This window comes from Protopterus annectens, chromosome 17.part0, assembly GCF_019279795.1.
Source record: "Protopterus annectens isolate FY-2018-M chromosome 17.part0, PAN1.0, whole genome shotgun sequence".
Classification (NCBI taxonomy): domain Eukaryota; kingdom Metazoa; phylum Chordata; order Ceratodontiformes; family Protopteridae; genus Protopterus; species Protopterus annectens.
In genome coordinates, this window is record NC_056751.1 from 96,518,359 (window position 1) to 96,537,867 (window position 19,509).

At 40.3% G+C, this 19,509-nt stretch overlaps 2 protein-coding genes across 2 annotated transcripts in view; one reads left to right on the forward strand and one right to left on the reverse strand.

Moving 5' to 3' along the window:
• DGKQ (diacylglycerol kinase theta) overlaps positions 1-19,509 on the forward strand; it is a 2,194,335-nt gene that overhangs the window by 1,978,592 nt on the left and 196,234 nt on the right. Inside the window, exon 18 of the mRNA XM_044059107.1 lies at positions 5,263-5,444. Within this exon, the coding sequence (XP_043915042.1) occupies positions 5,263-5,444 (182 nt within the window). The remainder of the gene's footprint in view (positions 1-5,262; positions 5,445-19,509) is intronic.
• SLC49A3 (solute carrier family 49 member 3) overlaps positions 1-19,509 on the reverse strand; it is a 1,094,331-nt gene that overhangs the window by 6,882 nt on the left and 1,067,940 nt on the right. The gene's annotated exons all lie outside the window — the stretch shown is intronic.

Below are 19,509 nucleotides of genomic sequence, written 5' to 3' on the forward strand. Positions count from 1 at the left end.
GAATATGATAATTAATCCAGAACTAGATAAAACAACTAAAGATAACAAGCAATCTGTTCAACTTACTACATTAATAGCTGAAATAATGGAAGATTTTAAGCTAGCTGAACCATTTGAAAACTATAGAAATAATCCATCTACTAGTAAATTCACTTTTTTTTGCCATAACACAAGTCTTGGTCTAGAATAGACATAGTTTTAATATCTGAAACTTTACTAAATAATGCAGTTACCTACAATAGTGAACCTAGAACAATATCAGCTCATGCAAAAATAAACATTACAATGCATATGGTTAGCCACAGCAGCAAATGTAGTGAGAGAATGAGCTGTGATGCAGGGAGGAGCATTCAGTTCCTTGGGTGGAAAGCCGTTTCTCCCACCCTCCTCCCAGATGGTTTACCACCATAAACAATCAATGAGGTAGGATGTTCATGGATACAAAAGACACAGTGTCTGAACTCTGAATACTTGTCTCGAGTCACAGCATCTAATTTTATAGTTATGGGCTTTTCAATGTCTTTCCAGGTATATATTACACTGATAATAGTGAAATATGCTGAAGTGTTAATGTAGCTTCACCTTCAGCAGTAAAAGGCTTGTGGGTGTGGGGGGTGGGGATATCCTCCTAGCAGATTCAGCACTACAAAACAATACACACTAGATTTAACAAATTAAGTTATTTGCAAATTGCTTTAGACAGATTTAACTTTATTTGTTGCTTGAATACTTCTTGCCAACTGCAGGTGAAATTCAGCTATGCAAGTTCTTTAGGTAGTGCGATATGATAAGTCTGACTACTGCTGCTGCAGAAGGTATATGTGCTTGTTTCAATAGATTTAACTTTATTTGTTCCTAGGTTCATAGGTAGGTACTAGGCTATCTGCCTGAAGGCATTTATAAGCCTAGCCGGAATGTGTTGCTTTTGCCACCCCCTTAGATCAGTTCCCTGTGCCTCTGTCTAGCAGAGCCATTGAAGTGATCCCTGGGGTAAACTTTCTGTTTCCCATACACTCGTCAATGTTTCTCTTGAAGAGGGTTAGTGAGGAGCTCTGCCTAATGTAGATTGGAATCTTGTTCCAGAGCATGGGAAGTTTCTGGGACAGGAATCTATCCCTCCAGCATGTCCTATTTATTGTTGTGGTGAGGTTTAGATCCCTGGAGCATGTGGCTCGAGGGGATATAGTTTTCTTTAGGTGGAGCATGTCCATCAATTCTGGGTTGGACATGGCCTTGTATGAAAGGCAGAGATCACCTCTGAGTAGGCGATATGCAACCGAGTACAGCTGGAGTTTCTTCAGTCGAGCTGCATAGGGCATCTGCTTGAGGCCAGTAATCCTCTTGGTGAGGAACTTCTGTGGTCTTTCCAGTTGTTGCAGGTGTCTTGTAAGGTACATCCCAAATGGGGCATTGTACTCTATGATGGATCTGATGAGTGATGCGTAGAGGGGCCCAATGACCTCTTTCAATCTGGATGCAAACCCTTTTGTGATTAGGTGGGCCACATAGAAGGATTTTCTAACCACTTTGGCAATGTGATTATCAAAGGAGAGGTTACTATCTACTTGGGTCCCCAGATTCCTTATTACGTCTTCTGTATTTAGGGGGACTACCACCTATGTGGTAGTTTGTGGGTACTTTGTTTTTTCCAAAGGGGATGACAATGCACTTTTTGGCATTTAGCTTGAGGCCATGGTTTTGACACCAGATATCTGTCTCAGTGAGACCCTTTTGGAGGATGTCTGTGTCAGCCGGAGAGGCAATTATAGCCCCTAGTTTGCAGTCGTCTGCGAACGTGGTCAGCCATAGTTCTCCTGTGCTTGCCTGTACCTCTGAGAAGTATATGCCGAACAGGAGGGGTCCTAGGACTGAGCCCTGGGGAATTCCACTTGTAACTGGTTTAGAGTCAGACCTAGCTCCTACAACTCTTACCATGTGGTTCTGTCTGTGAGCCAGTTTGTAACCCATCTCGTGACATAGGGGTTTATGTTCAGGCTGGTGAGCTTGTCTATAATACCTGAGTGGGGAATGGTGTCGAAGACCTTTGCGAGGTCTAGGTAGGCTGTGTGGATCACCTTTCCCTCGTCTATAGCCTTGGTAACTGTCTCAAAGAAGTCCACCAGGTTTAGGAGGCATGATCTTCCCTTAACAAAGCCGAACTGGGTAGGGTCCAGTGTTTGGAGTTTTCCAATGCCTCTGTTAATGAGATCCATGATGATGCACTCCATAGCTTTGCAGACCAAGCTAGTCAGGCTTATAGGGCGATACTTCTCGGGGTCCGTTGTGGCTCCACCTTTGTGGAGTGGAATAACCATTGCTGTGCACCACTCTGTGGGCATGTAGCGTGTGGAGAGGCTGAGTTTAAACAGTGTGTTTAGGTGAGGGGTTAGTTCATCTTTGAGCTTGTGTAAGACGTAGCCTGGGACACCATCCACTCCCACTGATGCTGTGTTTTTGGCTTTGCAGAGGGCTGTTTTAACCTGAGTGTCTTGATTTCAGGGGCACTACATTCTTCTGGTATAATTATGGGCCCTTTTGGGGGTGAGGGGGGGTGAAGTTTGCACTGAACCTGTCTGCCAGGATCTTGGCTATATCAGTCGGTTCAGAGTATTTTGTGCCATTCTGCACTAACTCAGAGCAGATCTGAGAATTGCCACTTAGATTCTTGACATAGCTAAAGAATGCCTTGTGGTTATCTTTGGACTCCATGGCAATTTTTCTTTCGAAGCTAGCCTTGGATGATTTTATGAGGGAACGTAGTTTCTTGCTGATACTGATCTGGGATGTCTTCCCTTCTTGGGATTTTACTCTTTTCTGTACTAGTTTCCTTCTTATGTTGCATAGCTTGTTTATGGCAGGGGTCCACCAGACTGGTTTCCTTTTCTTGGAGGAGTGAGTCTTGGTTTTGTTTGGGATAACACGATCCATGCATTCTTGTAGGTGCCCGGAGAGTGCATTAGTAAAGGATTTTGCAGCTTGGACAGCATTATCCTTTAGCATGGGGGCTTTGAAACTTCCCACCTCGGTCTTAAGTAACGTGAAGTTTGCTTTTGAAAAGTTTTTCACAATGGTTTCTTTGACCGGGGGTCATGGTGATTTCCTTGTGAACTTTTGCCAACTGCAGGTGAAATTCAGCTGTGCAAGTTCTTTAGGCAGTGTGATATGATAAGTCTGACTACTGCTGCTGCTGCTGCTGCTGCAGATGGAATATGTGCTTGTTTCAATAGATTTAACTTTGTTGCTTGTGTACTTCTTGTCAACTGCAGGTGAAATTCAGCTGTAGAAGTTCTTTAGGTAGTGCGATATGATAAATCAGACTACTGCTGCTGCAGAAGGTACATGTGCTTGTTTCACATTTTGTAGAGTGAATCAGCTGGATGGAGAGAACTTGGGACATGGGGTAGTGAAGTGACCTTCTCCACTACCTAGTATTTTGTAATCCTATCACCTGCCTTCTATTTACACTTTGGCTCCTATAGTAATATTTTACACCTCCTGTAACCAAAAGTCAAACTGCCTTTGAATTGTTTAGTTGTCCACTGATGACAGTCTGATATGTGTTACTACCAGTTTCTTGCAATTATCAGGTCATAAGTCTCCATAACTGTTTTTGTAAATGTCTCTATAATTGTTTCTCTTACTTGTATTGCAATAGCTGTTGCATAATCATTTTGTATTTTGAAGTTTTCATATTTGTTATATTATTGTCACATATCGTAATGTGGAGTTTTTCTCCCCAGGCCTCAACTGAAAAAGGGCAGTAGCTCAGTCGGACTGTCCCGGTCAGCAAATGTGAAATAAGTAAAATAATGCACCCTACTTGAGCTTTTCACTGTTTAAGACCTTCCTCAGGAACACTACTTAGGAAGATTTATGTGATTCTAACAAAAAGGATCATGTAATATGAAAGCTGTAGTAGAATGTACTATAAAGTCTGCGCATTCATGTCTTCTGTCACCAGACTAGCTGTCCTTCAGCTGCTTCCTGTCTGATGGTGACCGCTTAAGATTAGTCCCAGGCATAGGACTCATCAAACAAGATCCCAAATGGTAGCTACAACAGCTGTGATTTTACCATTACTATTGATCTTTGAGGAGACCCTCTTCACCACCCCCCTGTTGAAGGGCAGCCCTTCCATTCACCTTTGGCAATCTGAGTTACCTGCAAGTTGGGCAAGTATACATTTGCTACATGTTAGCAGTGTAGGTATCAGATCTTCATCATTATTTCTTAAATTGCAAGGAAGTTAGAGAACCGTCTCTCACATCCTGTCACATTTTCATATCTCACTTCTCCCCCTTTTTCTTTCTAGATTGCAAGGCCTGGTGTAACACTATCCGAAGAACCCAAGCTACAACACTTGCCCAGCACCAGGCGTAATGTCCTGTGTGCATACTGAGCACAACAGCACCACAGAAAAATTCCAACTTGCGTGATGTATGTCTGACAAGGACCTGCAACATATCTTACCCTGTAAGGTTTCTGCACACCACCCAGCCAAACCTCTACCCCAGCCTCCCTTCTTTGCTGTAATAACTCACCGTCATTACTTTTCTCTCCAGCATTATTCCCACCATAAATCATTTTACCTAACATTCTGTCCTAGCTGGTGTATGCACCAAGTCTGCCCTGTTTACTCACATTCTGAACTAAGCCCTGTGCTTCTGACCAAACCCAAAACTTCTCAAATGTATTGGACCTTGCTCTCCACTCCCTGCATGGCTGCTTTCTCATTCACCTTTTACCTACCAGAGCAATTTACCAAGCAACTGCCTTTTTCAGATGCTCAAACAGCTCTACACATTGTTCTTCTCTTCCCTGTTGCAGCCAGCTGCATCCCAGTCCAGCTCACCCCTTTGTTAAATTTCCCTTCAGCATCCAGGATCCTGCCGACGCTTATGCGTAGGTAGCTCACTGTTCTACACTTTATTTTGTTACCGGTGGGAGTAATCAGCTTATTTTTCATGCCAGTTTTCCTTTTAGGTCCAATATTTTTTTGGGGGGGGGTTTGTCTCTGGAAAAGGATGCTGACAGCACTAAACTGCTGTTTACTTTAAAAACATTTTAAAATTAATATTAATTTGGAGATGAACTTGTTTAGGCAGAAAGCTGATTGTCAAGAAGTGGTGAACATGCCTGTCAAAGAGAGTGGTACTGCAGATAAAGTAATTACCCACTTTGTGTAGACTTTCAAATATAAAGATACATTTTATATCCTTTGCAAACTGGCAGTAAATTGAGATGCATTCTGTTTGTTTTCAGGTAATGATTTAGCAAGAGTACTACGTTGGGGTACTGGCTATAGCGGAGAAGATCCATTTTCCATCCTTTTGTCTGTGGATGAAGCAAATGAACTACAAATGGACCGTTGGACCATTCTTTTAGATGCACAGGGACCTATTGATGGCGCAGAAAATGGTATTTCGGAGCCTGAACCTCCAAAGGTATACCTATAGTGTGTGTGTGTGTGTGTGTGTGTGTGTGTGTGTGTGTGTGTGTGTGTGTGTGTGTGTGTGTGTGTGTGTCTGTGGATGTATTGACAAGAAACTCAATGACAATTTGTTTTATTAATCTTGTTAAGACTACAGCCTAGAATTTCCTTTTCAAAACAGCAGTAGGTTTTCTATGTGAAATTTTTGCACTTGGGTGGTTCTCTGAAGGCGAGAACATCAGGTTCCAAGACCATATTCTGGTCTGCATGATGCAATAAACTTTGATATAAAATTGCCATGAATAATTAATTAATTGTAATGTACAATTCACTTTTGAAATTACAAATAGTTGAGACTCTTCTCATGTATTCGTTTCTAAGACAAAATAACCAGTAACCTAAAAATTCAAAGAGATGGAAAAAATATTTAAAAATATTTTAGTTAAATTTAACTATTAGTAAATATATCTATATTTCTTCATCTTTAGCTTCTTTCTTTTTCTTTTTTCTTTTTTAGCTTTCTTTAGCTTCTGGCTAAGATGGCGGCACCTTGTATGGCAGTGGCCTCTGGCTGCCGATGTATGTTTTGTGGTCTGTTTTGATTAGTTTTGGGGTCTATTTGACCTAGTTGAATGTTTGTCATGTCATTGTGGTGTCTGTTGTGTCTGTGTTACTTGTTTTTACTATTGGGGTTACTGGATGGAGATTGTAACTGAGGATGGAAGTTTGGGCTTTTGGTGGCGAGATGGGTGAGGTGCAGACTGCAGAGATCTGGATTCAGACTCTTGGCTGCCGAGTTGTGTTTTTGGAAGTCTGGTGTCGATTTTTGCTGAGTCGTAAGGAGCGGGATAGAATCTAGGGGCTGCTGATGACTGTCAAGGTGTCGGAGATGGAACTGGTGAGCGTTGAGAAAGGATGGTTGAACTGGCAGGGCCATTCGGAGAGGTCATGCTGATTGCAGATGTCTGGGATCCGGTTCTTTTTGTTGTCTGCCGGTTTTGTTTTTGTTGATCGGGTTTGGTTGGTGGTGTTGGAGACGACCTGGCATGACTTAACTGGGACTTGGAGTGCTGCCGGTGTGGAGAGAGTGATGGCGGTGGCGGTGACATAGTGGATTGCTGTAGTCTGTGAGAATCAAATGGTGAATGGTTGCTTCTGCACCTACTGTTAGACTCGGTCACTGTTGTAAATGTTGTACTTTTTGTTCTGTGTTGCTGTGTTTTTCTGTTGTACTTAGAGTTGGAGAAACAAAATTTTGTTCAGCTGTACACTTGTGTATGGTCTGAATGACAATAAAGTTACTTTTGAACTTTGAACTTTTTGAACTTTATATTTCATAAATTAATCTGTATTTTATTTTAATTTATCAGTTCAATGATTGTTTATATTCTTTTATCAGTCACTCTAAAATTTTGTTTTAATCTCCAATTTGACAAATGTATCTACAAAGCCCAACGGCTTGTACATATGGTGAATAATTATGATGCCATAAACTGCACCATGTGTCAGTGTCGGCACTGTGATTACCCAGTTTTGTAGATGTTTGTGTTTTTTCTCTCTCTGCTCCGGGTCTTTCCTCTTGTCAGCATCTAGTCACATGATCCAGTTGTAGCTGTTGATATGTTACCATCATCATGTTTTCCTGTGCAGTTAAACATCTGGCTCAGTATGCCTAGTTTCTTGGCTTTGCTGCCATATTTATCCTATTGCTGAAGCATTATGTGTGCATATTTGTTGATTCCAATGCGTAAATGTTTTTAGCTTTATCTCCTTAAAATTTGAAGACTATCCTGACACTTCCAGAATGATAACTTTATGGTTACCCTAATCTGAAAATGTGAGAAGAGACACTATTAAAAGCAGAAATTAATGTTAGAGAAGACAACTTGGAGAGATTTTTAATCCCTTTTGGCAAAAGCATCAAGAGCAACATACCCAGGTGCAAACTGACTTCCCATTTGTAGTGTTCTCCTGAAATAAAGTTTGGGCTTTGGATATCATCCCCTGGGAGCTGGATATTCTGACACAGCAGTCTCTCACATCTTAACTGTTTTTTGAAAGTATCTCACTCGCTCACTCAAATTATTCTGGCAGACACCAAGTAGTACAGATACCATTGCTTATCTGCTTCTCTTCTGTCTGATTCTGTCCGACTTTTCTTTTACTTGAAATTGCTTTCATCAAGAGATGAAGCCAGCCCCAGCTGCAGCTGCCTTTTCCTACATAGACATTGTTGAGTGTTTCCAGGCCACTATCAAAACATCTTTTTTGAATAATAGCTGTTGGTTTCTAGAAATTTCCATAGTCTGGCTTTACCAAATGCAGTTTTAGGGTACCTCAAAATTTTATCTGTAGTTCAGACAGAACTGATTCCCATAGGTCCAGCACCACACCTAACCCAATTTCACCACATTTGTTAGCACTTCAGAGTTGAATAGTTTATAGTCCAGCATAGGTTTGGTGTCCAGCCACTTACCCTGCTGCTACACATACACGCATGTACTCACAAACATAACACACACACACACACACACACACACACACACACACACACACACACACACACATGCCCACACACACACACACACACACACACACACACACACACACACACACACACACAAAATAATATGTTCTGTTCCGGCTTACCCTATAATAATACTTACTGACTGCTGCCTAAAATGCTTAAGCTACTTCTTGAGAAATGTCATTATCTCTGTCCAAGCTAGGGCTACTTTTGCATCACCAGCTTGTATGGCGATTCTGCTTTTCTCAAGTAGCTGGATGCTGTGTTTGAATCGTTTGTTTTCTATCAGGTGTTAGAGAATGGATTTACTGTACATCAGTACTCTGACTGGAGAATGAACATTCTCCAATAGGGTATTAATGTTCAAGTAATGCCCGCAGAAAAATGAGTCTGCTGCATCACGGCAATGGAGCTTGAACTCAGAAAATGAAATGGCCACCATTATTTTACACTCACTAAGCAGCACTTCTGCAGTTTAGCAAGTGTAAAATGTCAACAAAAGGTGTGTGTGTGTGTGTGTGTGTGTGTGTGTGTGTGTGTGTGTGTGTGTGTGTGTGTGTGTGTGTGTGTGTGTGTGTGTGTGTCATACCTCTCAACCTTGAAACATCAAAAGCCTGGGCAAGGCCCTTGAAAAATAGGTACAAATCTGTATGCTGATTAACATAAAAATTTACATACATAATTGTGTAACCCTGCCCACTCCAATGGAATTGTGGGATACCAACTTTCAAATGCAAACTGAAGAACAGACAACCAAAATATGGCACCAGAGTCCCCCTGCAGCCATTCCAATGTCCCATTACCTGGCTATTTCTCCCCATTTACCATAAACACTAATGTGCATACTGCTTTACTTCTACAATGATTATTTGGATTTTATTTTTACATTTTATAGCATAATGCACAAACACTAATAGACATCTGCTAAACAAAGCAATACTGTCTCACAATGAAAATAGAATTAGCATTAAACTTCTCTGCCATTGAAACTCACATTCATTGAAACAGCATTGAAACCCACTCCACATTCAAAGAAAATGCATCTGGCCAGTGGTGGATAAAGATTACCTTTGAGCTGTTTTCAAATCATAGGCCCCTTGCACACAAAACAAGAGACATGCACGTGTTCTTTGATGCACCTTCCTGACTTTATTAAATTATATTTCTTGTATAATACAGCACACTTGTTAGAGAGCATTTTAAATTTATTGTTTGAACATTTTTCCAGTAAGCAATGAAACAAAATGCATGAACCAGTAATGACAAAACTGTCCAATTCAGAACATTTCCATCATAAAAGTTTACTCAAACTTCTACAATCCACCAGTATCAGTAAATATGCACAATCTCCGCAGAAGTAAAAGTCATCTAAATTCCATGTTAGAGATCTGTAACTTGCTGCTAGCAAACAACTTTATATTTCATTGTTTCGTCTACAAGTAAAGTGCCTGTTGCCCTTGAAGAATAAATGCCTATGCTACATTAAAAAAATGATAAGCTAGTAATATTTCAGTAGGGAATGGATGGCAAACTGATAACAGGTTCATAGTTAATAGGTATCTCCACCAAAGGAGGACATTCTCAGGACTGCAGTGTCCACCCCCCTTTAAATGTATAACACAATACAGTATCAGCAATCCATCTACAGATTGTGGGAGTAGAGCCCACAGCCTTCTGCAGCAAAAGCAAGTGTACCTGTTGTGAAAGTAGACTTTGCATAAGCAGCACTAAACTTCTCTTTCCCTGAAAAACTGTGCAGTACAAGAAATCAGGAAAAATACAAACTTTATTGTGGAGGGGGGGGGGCAAAGGCCCAAAACCTGTGACGCATTTTAAACATTGCTTGTATAATCTTAGAAAGTTGCTAGAATAAAATGTTGTGTTACCATGTGTCTCCTAAAAGATAGGAAGACAAACTTAAATGGCTATCATTATTTAGTGAATTCAGTTCTCACTGATCTGCCAGAATAAAATAAAATTTATGTTTTTTAACATTTGTTTACTGGGAAAGTTTTACTTGGAACAAAGCTAATTTTCAGCAGAGGCCTGGGGAAAAAATGTTTCAAATGTATATCTTTGTATTGTGGGAGGAAGCCGGAGCACCCAGAGAAAACCCACACAAACACAGGGGGAACATGCAGACACCACACAGAAGACACTTCAGCCAAGAATAGAACCAGAGACCCTCTTGCTGTGAGGCAACAACACTACCACTGCACCATCCAAATTTTAAGAGGAACAGACCAAAGGTATGAGCCAAACACATTCCAGACATTATGTGAAAATTTGTACAGTTGAGAGCTATAACTCCTCCACACAGAAGCCACTTTAGCCAAGAAATCCAACCTCTTGCTGTGAGGCAACAACAATACTACTGCACCTCCCACATTTTAAGAGGAACAGACCAAAAGTTTGAGCCAAGCACATTCCAGATATTATGTGAAAATGTGTACAGTTGAGAGATATAACTCCTTCAACTGAATGTGGTGGCATGGGTAGGGAACCTCCTTGCTTCTTGTACCTAAGGTACAGGGTTTGAGCCTGAGTAACCCTAACCACCAGGCAGATCTATCTGGGGCATTACACACACACACACACACACACACACACACACACACACACACACACACACACACACACTGAATGGCAGCACTTGTAGTGACATACCTGGAAATAACTCAATTAAATGAATGCAATCTAAATGGCAGCACTTGCAGTGAAATACCTGGAAATAAATGTAAGCACACACACACCTCCATTAAATGAATGCAATCTAAATGGCAGTACTTGCAGTTAAAGTACCTGAAATATAAATGTAAACACACACACACACACCTCCATGAAATGAATGCAATCTGAATGGCAGCACTTGCAGTGAAATACCTGGAAGTAAATGTAAACAATAAATTCCAATTCTCTGCTGTCTCCATTAAATGAATGCAATCTGAATGGAAAACAGCTCCATTAAATGAATGCAGTCTGATTTGCACACACACAATCTGAATGGAAAATGGCTCCTGGAAATAAATGTAAACAATACATTTCAGTTCTCTGCTGTCTCCATTAAATGAATGCAATCTGAACGGAAAATGGCTCCATTAAATGAATGTAGTGAAAATCCTAACAAACACCTAAAGTTGTAAAGTGCTTTACCTGGAAATAAATGTAAACAATAAACTGCAATAAATTCCAATTCTCTGCTGTTCAGGCTTCGCTTCTCATCCCATGGCTTGTAAACTTAAATTCACTTGACCCAGGGCAGCAAACCCCGCAGCTGAATTCTGACAGGTTGCTCATGAACTGACGTCATCACGCATGCCTCCGCATGATGACATCAGTCTGAAAAAAGCTGGAAAAACATATTTAAAAACAAAACGCCTGGAAATTCGGAAATTAAGGGATGCCACTCAGGAATCATGGCACCCCATTATTTGGACCTCAAAAAAACGGTAGAAACCGAGAGATTCAGTACGGTTGAGAGGTATGGTTGTGTGTGTGTGTTTGTGTGTGTGTGTGTGTGTGTGTGTGTGTGTGTGTGTGTGTGTGTGTGAATGCATGTCAGTGAAAGTGACAGCGAGCGAGCCGTTATTTTACACTTGCTGGGCGGGTGGGCCCTGGGCGGGCATTAATTGCACATTAATACTCACCCTGTCTGGCATTATTGCTTGCTTGTTTCATGTAGCATTTACTGTCACATCAGACATTAACATGTATTTTCTTCTGTGGGGGTAAGCCTCCTTGTAGGCCATGTTCTGCTCTCATCTCCATTTTAGTTAAGTAGTAAATGTGCTGGGCCTAATCCCCAGATCTCATTTGCTGCTTATAGCATCAGGTCAGATCTTTCTAATGCTTGAGTCCTTCACCTTTGGTAGATTTTTTCATTCCATTTTGAGGAGGTACGGGCTTCTTTTCCTCGTAGTTTTTCATAATTTGTATAGTCACTCACTTTACCTACTATTGGTCTTCTGTTTCTTGCCTTCTACAACTTTGTTAAACTTTTCCTTTACTCACTTTCCTTATGTTTTGCTTTCTGAGTCAGCCATTCTGCTCCCTATACTGGTTTTGCTTTCCACCATGTGAGGTACATTTTATACACAGTGCTCATTTAATAGGGGGGGAGGCTAGGTTACATTCTGCCATCCACTAGCACTTCAGACATTTGTTCTTTAACATTGAGAAAATCATTTCCTACTGTGCTGATGAGTAAATTAAATTTATTGATTTTCTGAATTAAATATATTGATCTTTCAAGTATCATTACATTCAGAAGACTTCCCAGAGCTATTTGGAAATATTTTGGGGATATTCATAAAAGATAAGCACAGTGAGAACTACTACTTAAAAAGTGTTTTTTTAAGCTTTCTTACCATTACCTTTATGGACTGTCAGTATAGAGGTATATCTAATCACAGTCTACGACAGTAGGAAAGTTTTTCAAAAAGCATGCAATCCCAGGCCCTAGAGATTGACACAGTAGTGATTTTTTAGTACTTCCTCCTCCTGATCTTGTTACTTGATGGAACACAGGTAAAACAGATTTTACTAGTTTTCCCTTTTAGCATTTCTTTATGTTAACAGACTTTAATCGTTGAGTAAGGTAAGTTTATTCAGCCTCTGAAGTACTGCATAAAGGTATTTCTTCTGAGAGTTTTGAGAAATTCTGTCTTGTCCTGGTAGTTGTATGGTGTGTGTCTTCCTTATTTTCTAAAAAGCAAAACGCATATTTCTTTGCCTTATAAATAGAAGGAACAAAAAAATTAATAGTCAGACAGTTACTGGGTGTGTTAATTTGTTTAGCATCCAGTTTTTATATGTTTGTTCTGCTTAGAGTGTACTTTAGCTGCTTATGAACTCTATAGCTTTCTGTCATTTGAAGTTGTTCAGTCTCTGAAGGCCTTATTTTCATTTTCATTTGGTTCTTTGACTGATTTGTTGCTTGTGGTTCTTGCTGAAGTATTTTTTTAAGGTTTAAAAGAAGTCAGAATAAGCTATAGTTAAGACAACTAAAGTTTTCTATTTTCTTAATGACAGTGAAAATAGCACTGGAATTGTACAACATTTCACACACCAGGGATATTTAAAAATGAAAACAACCTCTTAAGTATTCCAGAATTGCTCTTGTTATCAGAACACCTCTGAAACATTGTAAATGGTTTGACATAATTCTTTATTCACATAAACATCCACCCCCCCAGTTTATTTTCTCCTTGCCATCAGTCATCATTTAAAGTAATTTTTTTGCAGTAAATGCCTGCTGCCAGAGTTGGAGTTGCGCAAAGATGCATGATGTGACATCATGTGCTGACTTCATAAGTTCTAGCATTCCTCCACACCCTCCAATTGTTTTTTGCCTCTTGCACAGTTTGGATTTCAGTCCTTGATATCAACAGTGCAAATTTAATGTGTTCACATGCAGTTTGGATTATTCTCTAGACTTGAAAAGAATGGTTCCATCTTGATACCCAGAGGGTGAGCCAGAGTTTTGTTTTAAAATTTGTGTACAGGACTCTGTGAGACATAAAGTTTTAGTGTTAGGTCAATATAATCTCTACATTTCTTGGTTGCTTAGGTGCAGGGATTGTCCCCTGTTAGGATGGGTTTGATTTCATTTTGGTGCCACATTTCTACTTTGTATTTGGTACATGGAAGGGATAAATCACATACTCATGCATGCTATGGCATGATTTAGTGTTTAAGAGCTTAGGCCTGCCTCCCCACTTGGCTTCCTAGCGGTTCTGTTGAATCAGATTTCCTTGAGTTTCTGTTGATGAAACTACCTTTTTATGATGCTTTTCTCTTTTTTTGTCTTTGACTACTATATCTGTTTTCTTGTTTCTGTTTTCTTAACTGTCTGTATTGGATGATGCCATGTGATCAGAACTTCTTCATTTTAGTAATGCTTTATGATTCATGTTTCCAATGCTTCTCACCTACGTGTAGTGTTTGTAAAATCCTCAATGCAGCAGTCTTGCCATACTGTTGTGGCCATCAGTCATGAGTATAACACATCCAGCACCAGCAGCAAGATGCGCAGTGGTTCACAGGTTCATAAGTGTATACTAGGCTGATGACTACTGGGGCCTTTATAAGCCTGGCCATGCAGCCCAAGTCTATTCCAAGAGTTATTGTTCCTTAGAGGTTATCTTAAGAGGTGTGTGTTATTTAGGGCTTGACTTAACGACTACTTCTCTCCATCAGAGACATAGGTGTCAGACCAGGGGTGAATTTCTAATTTCCCCTCCACTGGTCCTGGTTGGGCTTGAATGTGGTTAAGGAAGGGCTCTGCTTCACATGGATGGGAAGTCTATTGCAGAGAATGGGGATTCTCTGAGATACGTACCTGTCACTCAAAATGCTCACGCAAAGTTTAGATCCTTAGATCTAGTAGTTCTGGAACTGTTTGTTTTGCAGATATGCAAAAGGTACATTAGAGCAGGATCCAAGGATGTCTTGTATGCCAGGCTTTAATTGCCCCTCAGTAGTCTGTAGGAAATGGAGTATAGAGATTAGACTTTGAGGTGCTCTGCATAGCATCTACACGGTGTATTCTTTTTGTGAGGAATCTCTGTGGTTGTTCCACTTGCATGTGCCTGATCAGGTACATACTGAAGGGGGTGTTACACTCAGTGAGGAGTCTGATGAGGGCTGAGTACAGAGGCATAATAACTTCCCTGAACCTAGATGCCATGCAATTACTTCTCAGTTCAGTGACATAGAATGATTTTCTTACAACCTTAGAAACATATTGATTGAAAGCCAGTTTGCTATCTACATGATTGCCCAAATCCCTAACTAATGTATCTACTTTTAGGGGGTGTTTTATCAATGAGGTAGTTTTCCTAGGCTGACTTCACAAAAGATACTTTTATTCATTTCTTGGCATTGAGTTTTAAGCCATGACTTTGGCATCAATCATTTGTCTGTTAGACCTTCCTGCAAGATGTTAGTTCCTTGGGGTATTTCCATAATTGCTGGTAGCTCTCAATCATCTGCAGATTTGGTAAGCCGGAAGTCCTTGACATTGTCCTTGCCTTCTGAAAAATAGATGCCAAAGAGAAACAAGCCCAGCACAACGCCTAAGGCTCCACTGGTGACTGGCATCTTGATGGAGGTAGTCTCTCCAATCCTTACTTCTTGGGTTCTGTCTGTGAGCAAGTTGTTTAAGGATTTATGCCTAATTCTGTGAGTTAGTTTACAGTGCCAGAGTGGGGTATTGTGTCAAATGCTTTAGCTAGGTTAAGGTGGACGGTATGTAAAATTTTCTTCTCATCCTTTGCCTTGGTGACCCTCTCAAGAAAGTACACCAGGTTCAGCAGCCATGACCTGCCTTTGATGAAACCATACTGGGTTGGGTCCAGTGTTTGAAGGTTTCCTCTGTGTCGTTGTTAATAATTTCCTTGGCTTTGCACATCAGACTAGTTAAACTTGTGGGTCTGTAGTTCCTTGCATCCTTTGATGGCCCACTCTTGAGCAGAGGAATGACCATTGCAGACTTCCATTTTCATGGCACAAAGACTGCGTGGAGGCTGTGGTTGAATATTGACAGGAAGGGTGTCTGGAATGTTATCGGGGCCCATTAAAGCAGTATTCTGGGCCTTAGAGAGCGCTTCTAAGATGTGCTTTCTCCTGCTATTAGTAGGAATTGTGTTAGATGGTGTTTGCTGGGGAGTGGCTGGGGAAGAGAGGGGATAAAATTAATTTTATTTTATTTTGTTATTTATTGTCTTGTTTACCAGGAAAGCCTGACTGGACACAAGTCCTATTTTGAGTTGAGGGAGAAAAACTCTGCATAAAATACATACTTACAATGAACAATAATGAAAATTAAACATTTTATGTATTACTTTGCAGGTAATGTTGAGACAAATAGTAAAGCCGTTTATCATATACTTTAGACGTCATATTTTACATAAGTCAAAGACATGTTAACATATAATAGCTGAAGATAAAAGAGCAATGATAATGCACACAGGTTCAGTGTACATATATTGACAATAATGAGATAGGATGTCAATAGAGCAGGAACAGAAAATAGTGGAGGATGAATGGTATTAGTAGGAATAGTCAAGAAAAATGTAAGTGGAAAACATTTTGATAGTGGAGAGGTTAAGGAGCAGTAATGGGGATGAAAGAGACAGGGATAAGAAAGGTGAAGGAAACAGGGTGATTGATAGACCAGCAATGGAAGTGGAAACAGAAAGGTGAGATTAGTCAGGATGGGAGCATGAGCATAGCCATGACAAGTTAGGTGTTCTTTTAGGTTGTGTTTGAAACAAGTGGTAGTGTTGTCTTGTTTTAGGGTTTGTGGGATGGAGTTCAGTGCTTAGCAACATGGGTTGAGTAAAATGAGTTACCTGAACTGTTATGAGACTTAGCCCTAGTCAGGAGATACTTGTTCCGTGAACTGAAATTCCTAGGAGGGAAGTAATGTTTGAGTATGTTTTGTAGTGATGAGCAGTATTTGTGTATTATTCTGTGGGCACTAAGCAGTTGGGAGTAGGTAAGGTGATTAGGTAGTTTGAGCCAGTGTAGGTGCATCAGTGCTGGGCAGTGGTGTGAATGGTTTGGTAAGATGGATGCAGACTTAGCTATGTTATTGTAGCAAACAGCTACTTTATTTTTTTAAGGTGGAATGAAGGTTAGTCAGGATGGGAGTTGCATAGAGAAGTGAATGGAGAAGATACGATGTTGCTAAAGAAAGAGTAATCAGTGAGAAAGGGCTTGTTTCCGTAGAGGAAGCCCAACTTTGGTGAGTCTTCTTGATGGCTTGAGTGACATCTTAATCAAATTTTAAGTTATCATCAATTAAGACACCAAGAAGCTTTGTACTGGAAACTGTTTCAATTGAAGTGGCTCTATTTACAAACGTTCTACACTCTGTTGTGTGCTGCCATTGAGGTTTTAGACTTGGCTGAAGAAGGCCTTATGTTGTCTTTGGCCTGGGACACTATCTTTACCTCAAAATTTGCTTTGTTGGACTTTATTAGTTGTCTTAGTTGTCTGTCCAGTTTAATGATACTCTAATTTTTCTTAATGTTAATGGTGTTATTGCTGTGTTGGACGGTTTCCTAATTTTAGCTATGACTTTTTTCATTTGTTGTAGAACCTTTTTAATTTTAAATTCCACCAAGGTGGTTTGCTATTTGTGTTAGTTTTTGGTTTACTTGTGGTAGGCACAGCAGCCTCTCTGCAGTCACTGACATGGTTGTACTGAGCTTCTTTGAATAATTCTGCGTAGGCTGCTGTGTTTTCTGGGTTTGGAGGGGCTTGATATTTTGACAGGTTATCACTTAGTAAAAGGTAGTTTGACTTGAAGTATATAGATTATACTGATTCTTATTTTGAAGGAGACTGCTTTCTGGTCTCACTTTACCAGGGAGGACACGACATGAAGGGACAGCGTTCTGCCATAGCTGTATCAGGTCCGGTATACATGTACCATTAGTAGCTGTATGCACTAACTGGTCCAGAGTGTTTGTGTTTACAAAGTCTAGCAATCTCTGCAGCTGCAAATATAGAAATGTGAGGTCATGTAAGGTTTGCAGTTTATGCAAGGATAATTAAACTCCTCCATCAGTATGATATTTGGTTGAATAGGGAGTGTCTCCAGTAGGTCCAAGTATGAGCTATGGGTTTCATGGGGCATAGATGATGACCTATAACGTGCTACAATATGGCATGGGATGTAATCTATGACAATCTGGATATGTAGAAACTCAAGTGCTTCATCCTGTTTAACCAGCCTAGAAGTGTGCTTGTTATTGATGTAGATCAACACCTCTACCTTTAGTCCCTGACTGTGCAGTTGCTGGTCTAAATGTGTGGAAGGCATTGAAATCTTGCACTGCTGGGGTAAACTGTACTGCTTTAAACCATGTCTTTTTTAACTGCACAGATGTCTGCATTCTCCAAGGTGAGGAGAACCTGAAGAGAGTGGAGCTTCTTGTTTAGACTTTTGGCATTGAGCAGTAACACCATTAGATTTCCTAGGGTAGATATTGCTGTGTTGGAAGGTTTGTCAATTTGACATTGCCTTATAATGGCTGTATGGAGGAGGATATTGTTTTACCCAGTATCCAAAAGCTTAAAAGGGATATATGCAGGCCATCCTTGACAAAGCATTGTGGTTTGTTAATCATATCCTCTCACACCAACAAATACTCTATCCCTATAGAATGACACGAAAAACTAGGTCACTTGTTAGTCAGTCATCTTCTGTTCATATTGTGGCATCAGCCTTGATGAAGACTTAATGCTAGGCACACACCAGACAATGACACATAGTCAGTGACCTCCATAATGTCTCTCTTCATATAGTCTAGAGAGCTGTCTCATGTCATTTACACCTTCATGGACTATGACTGATCCCTACTGGTAGCTGTAGTGCAATGACTTGAGTGCATGTGAAATGTGGCAGATCTTGGCCCCTGATAGGCACCTGACCATTATTTTCTCCTTGTTCAGCCTGATGAGTGGGGCATCAGTATGTTGTACAATGGCGTCCTTTGTGACTAGATTCCTGGCTAATGCATTTTCTTGCCTTATGAGCTTAGTAGCTGAGGCTCCACTGAGTATGGCTGTATGTGCAGTGTTGGGTATTATTTCTTTTGTGTACTTTAGGATTTGCAGGGGATAATTTCTTGCAGGTGGAATGTCTGAAAGGTTTTTGGGGTTTGGGAAGATTGCTTTTTATTGTCTCAGCATAAGTAGGTCTTTGTTTGGTGTGCGTACTATTTGTGGTGGGTGTAGTATGTGTTTTTCTGACAACCAGATTGTTGTTATGAGTGTCTGTATGTAAGAGTTTTGCCTCCAGAGACATTGTGTCTGTACATCTCTCGCATAATATATTTGTTTCTTTGAGGATTAAATAGTTCTCAGTGAACATTAGACAATTGATACATTGCCTCAATATACTCATATCCACCAAACTGGTTGCAGAGACATTGGGAAAGTTTATATCTGTAATGTCAGATCTTTTACTGGATGATCAACAAGGCCGTGCATGATAGGTTAATAGTGCGCTGACTAAGAGTGCATTTGGGGCTAGAGACTAGACTAGGCTATATAATACTAAATTCAAGGGGCGGGGCTTCTTAGCATGTAAACAAGCTGCTCTGTGTTATTTAATGTACAAAGTAGTTACTCTACACTCACTGACTTACTGGTACAGTTCTACTAGTGGTTTTATAGGGAAAGTTTGGTTTCTTAGTGTCTGTACACGGCACTACTAACCACTGCTGCACAAAGGGCAGTGGCATGTAAATGTGTCACATTTATACAGGCACTGTAAAACACAGGAAACTGGCTTCTAAGTCCAGCTTTCTTATGTGCTTCTCAAGTCAGATAGACCAGGCTACCACCTACTGCCACTAGATGGACTATCCCAGACCTCTTAATGTAAAAAAAAAAAAAAAAAAGTTTGCTGAGAGTGCAGTGCTACCATAGAACAACTAAAACCACCTGGACACGGTGATTTTGAGTATTAGGGACCTTTAAAATTATTTAAAGTGCGAACTCATCAGATAAATCAAAAATAAAGCAGCTGGGAGTA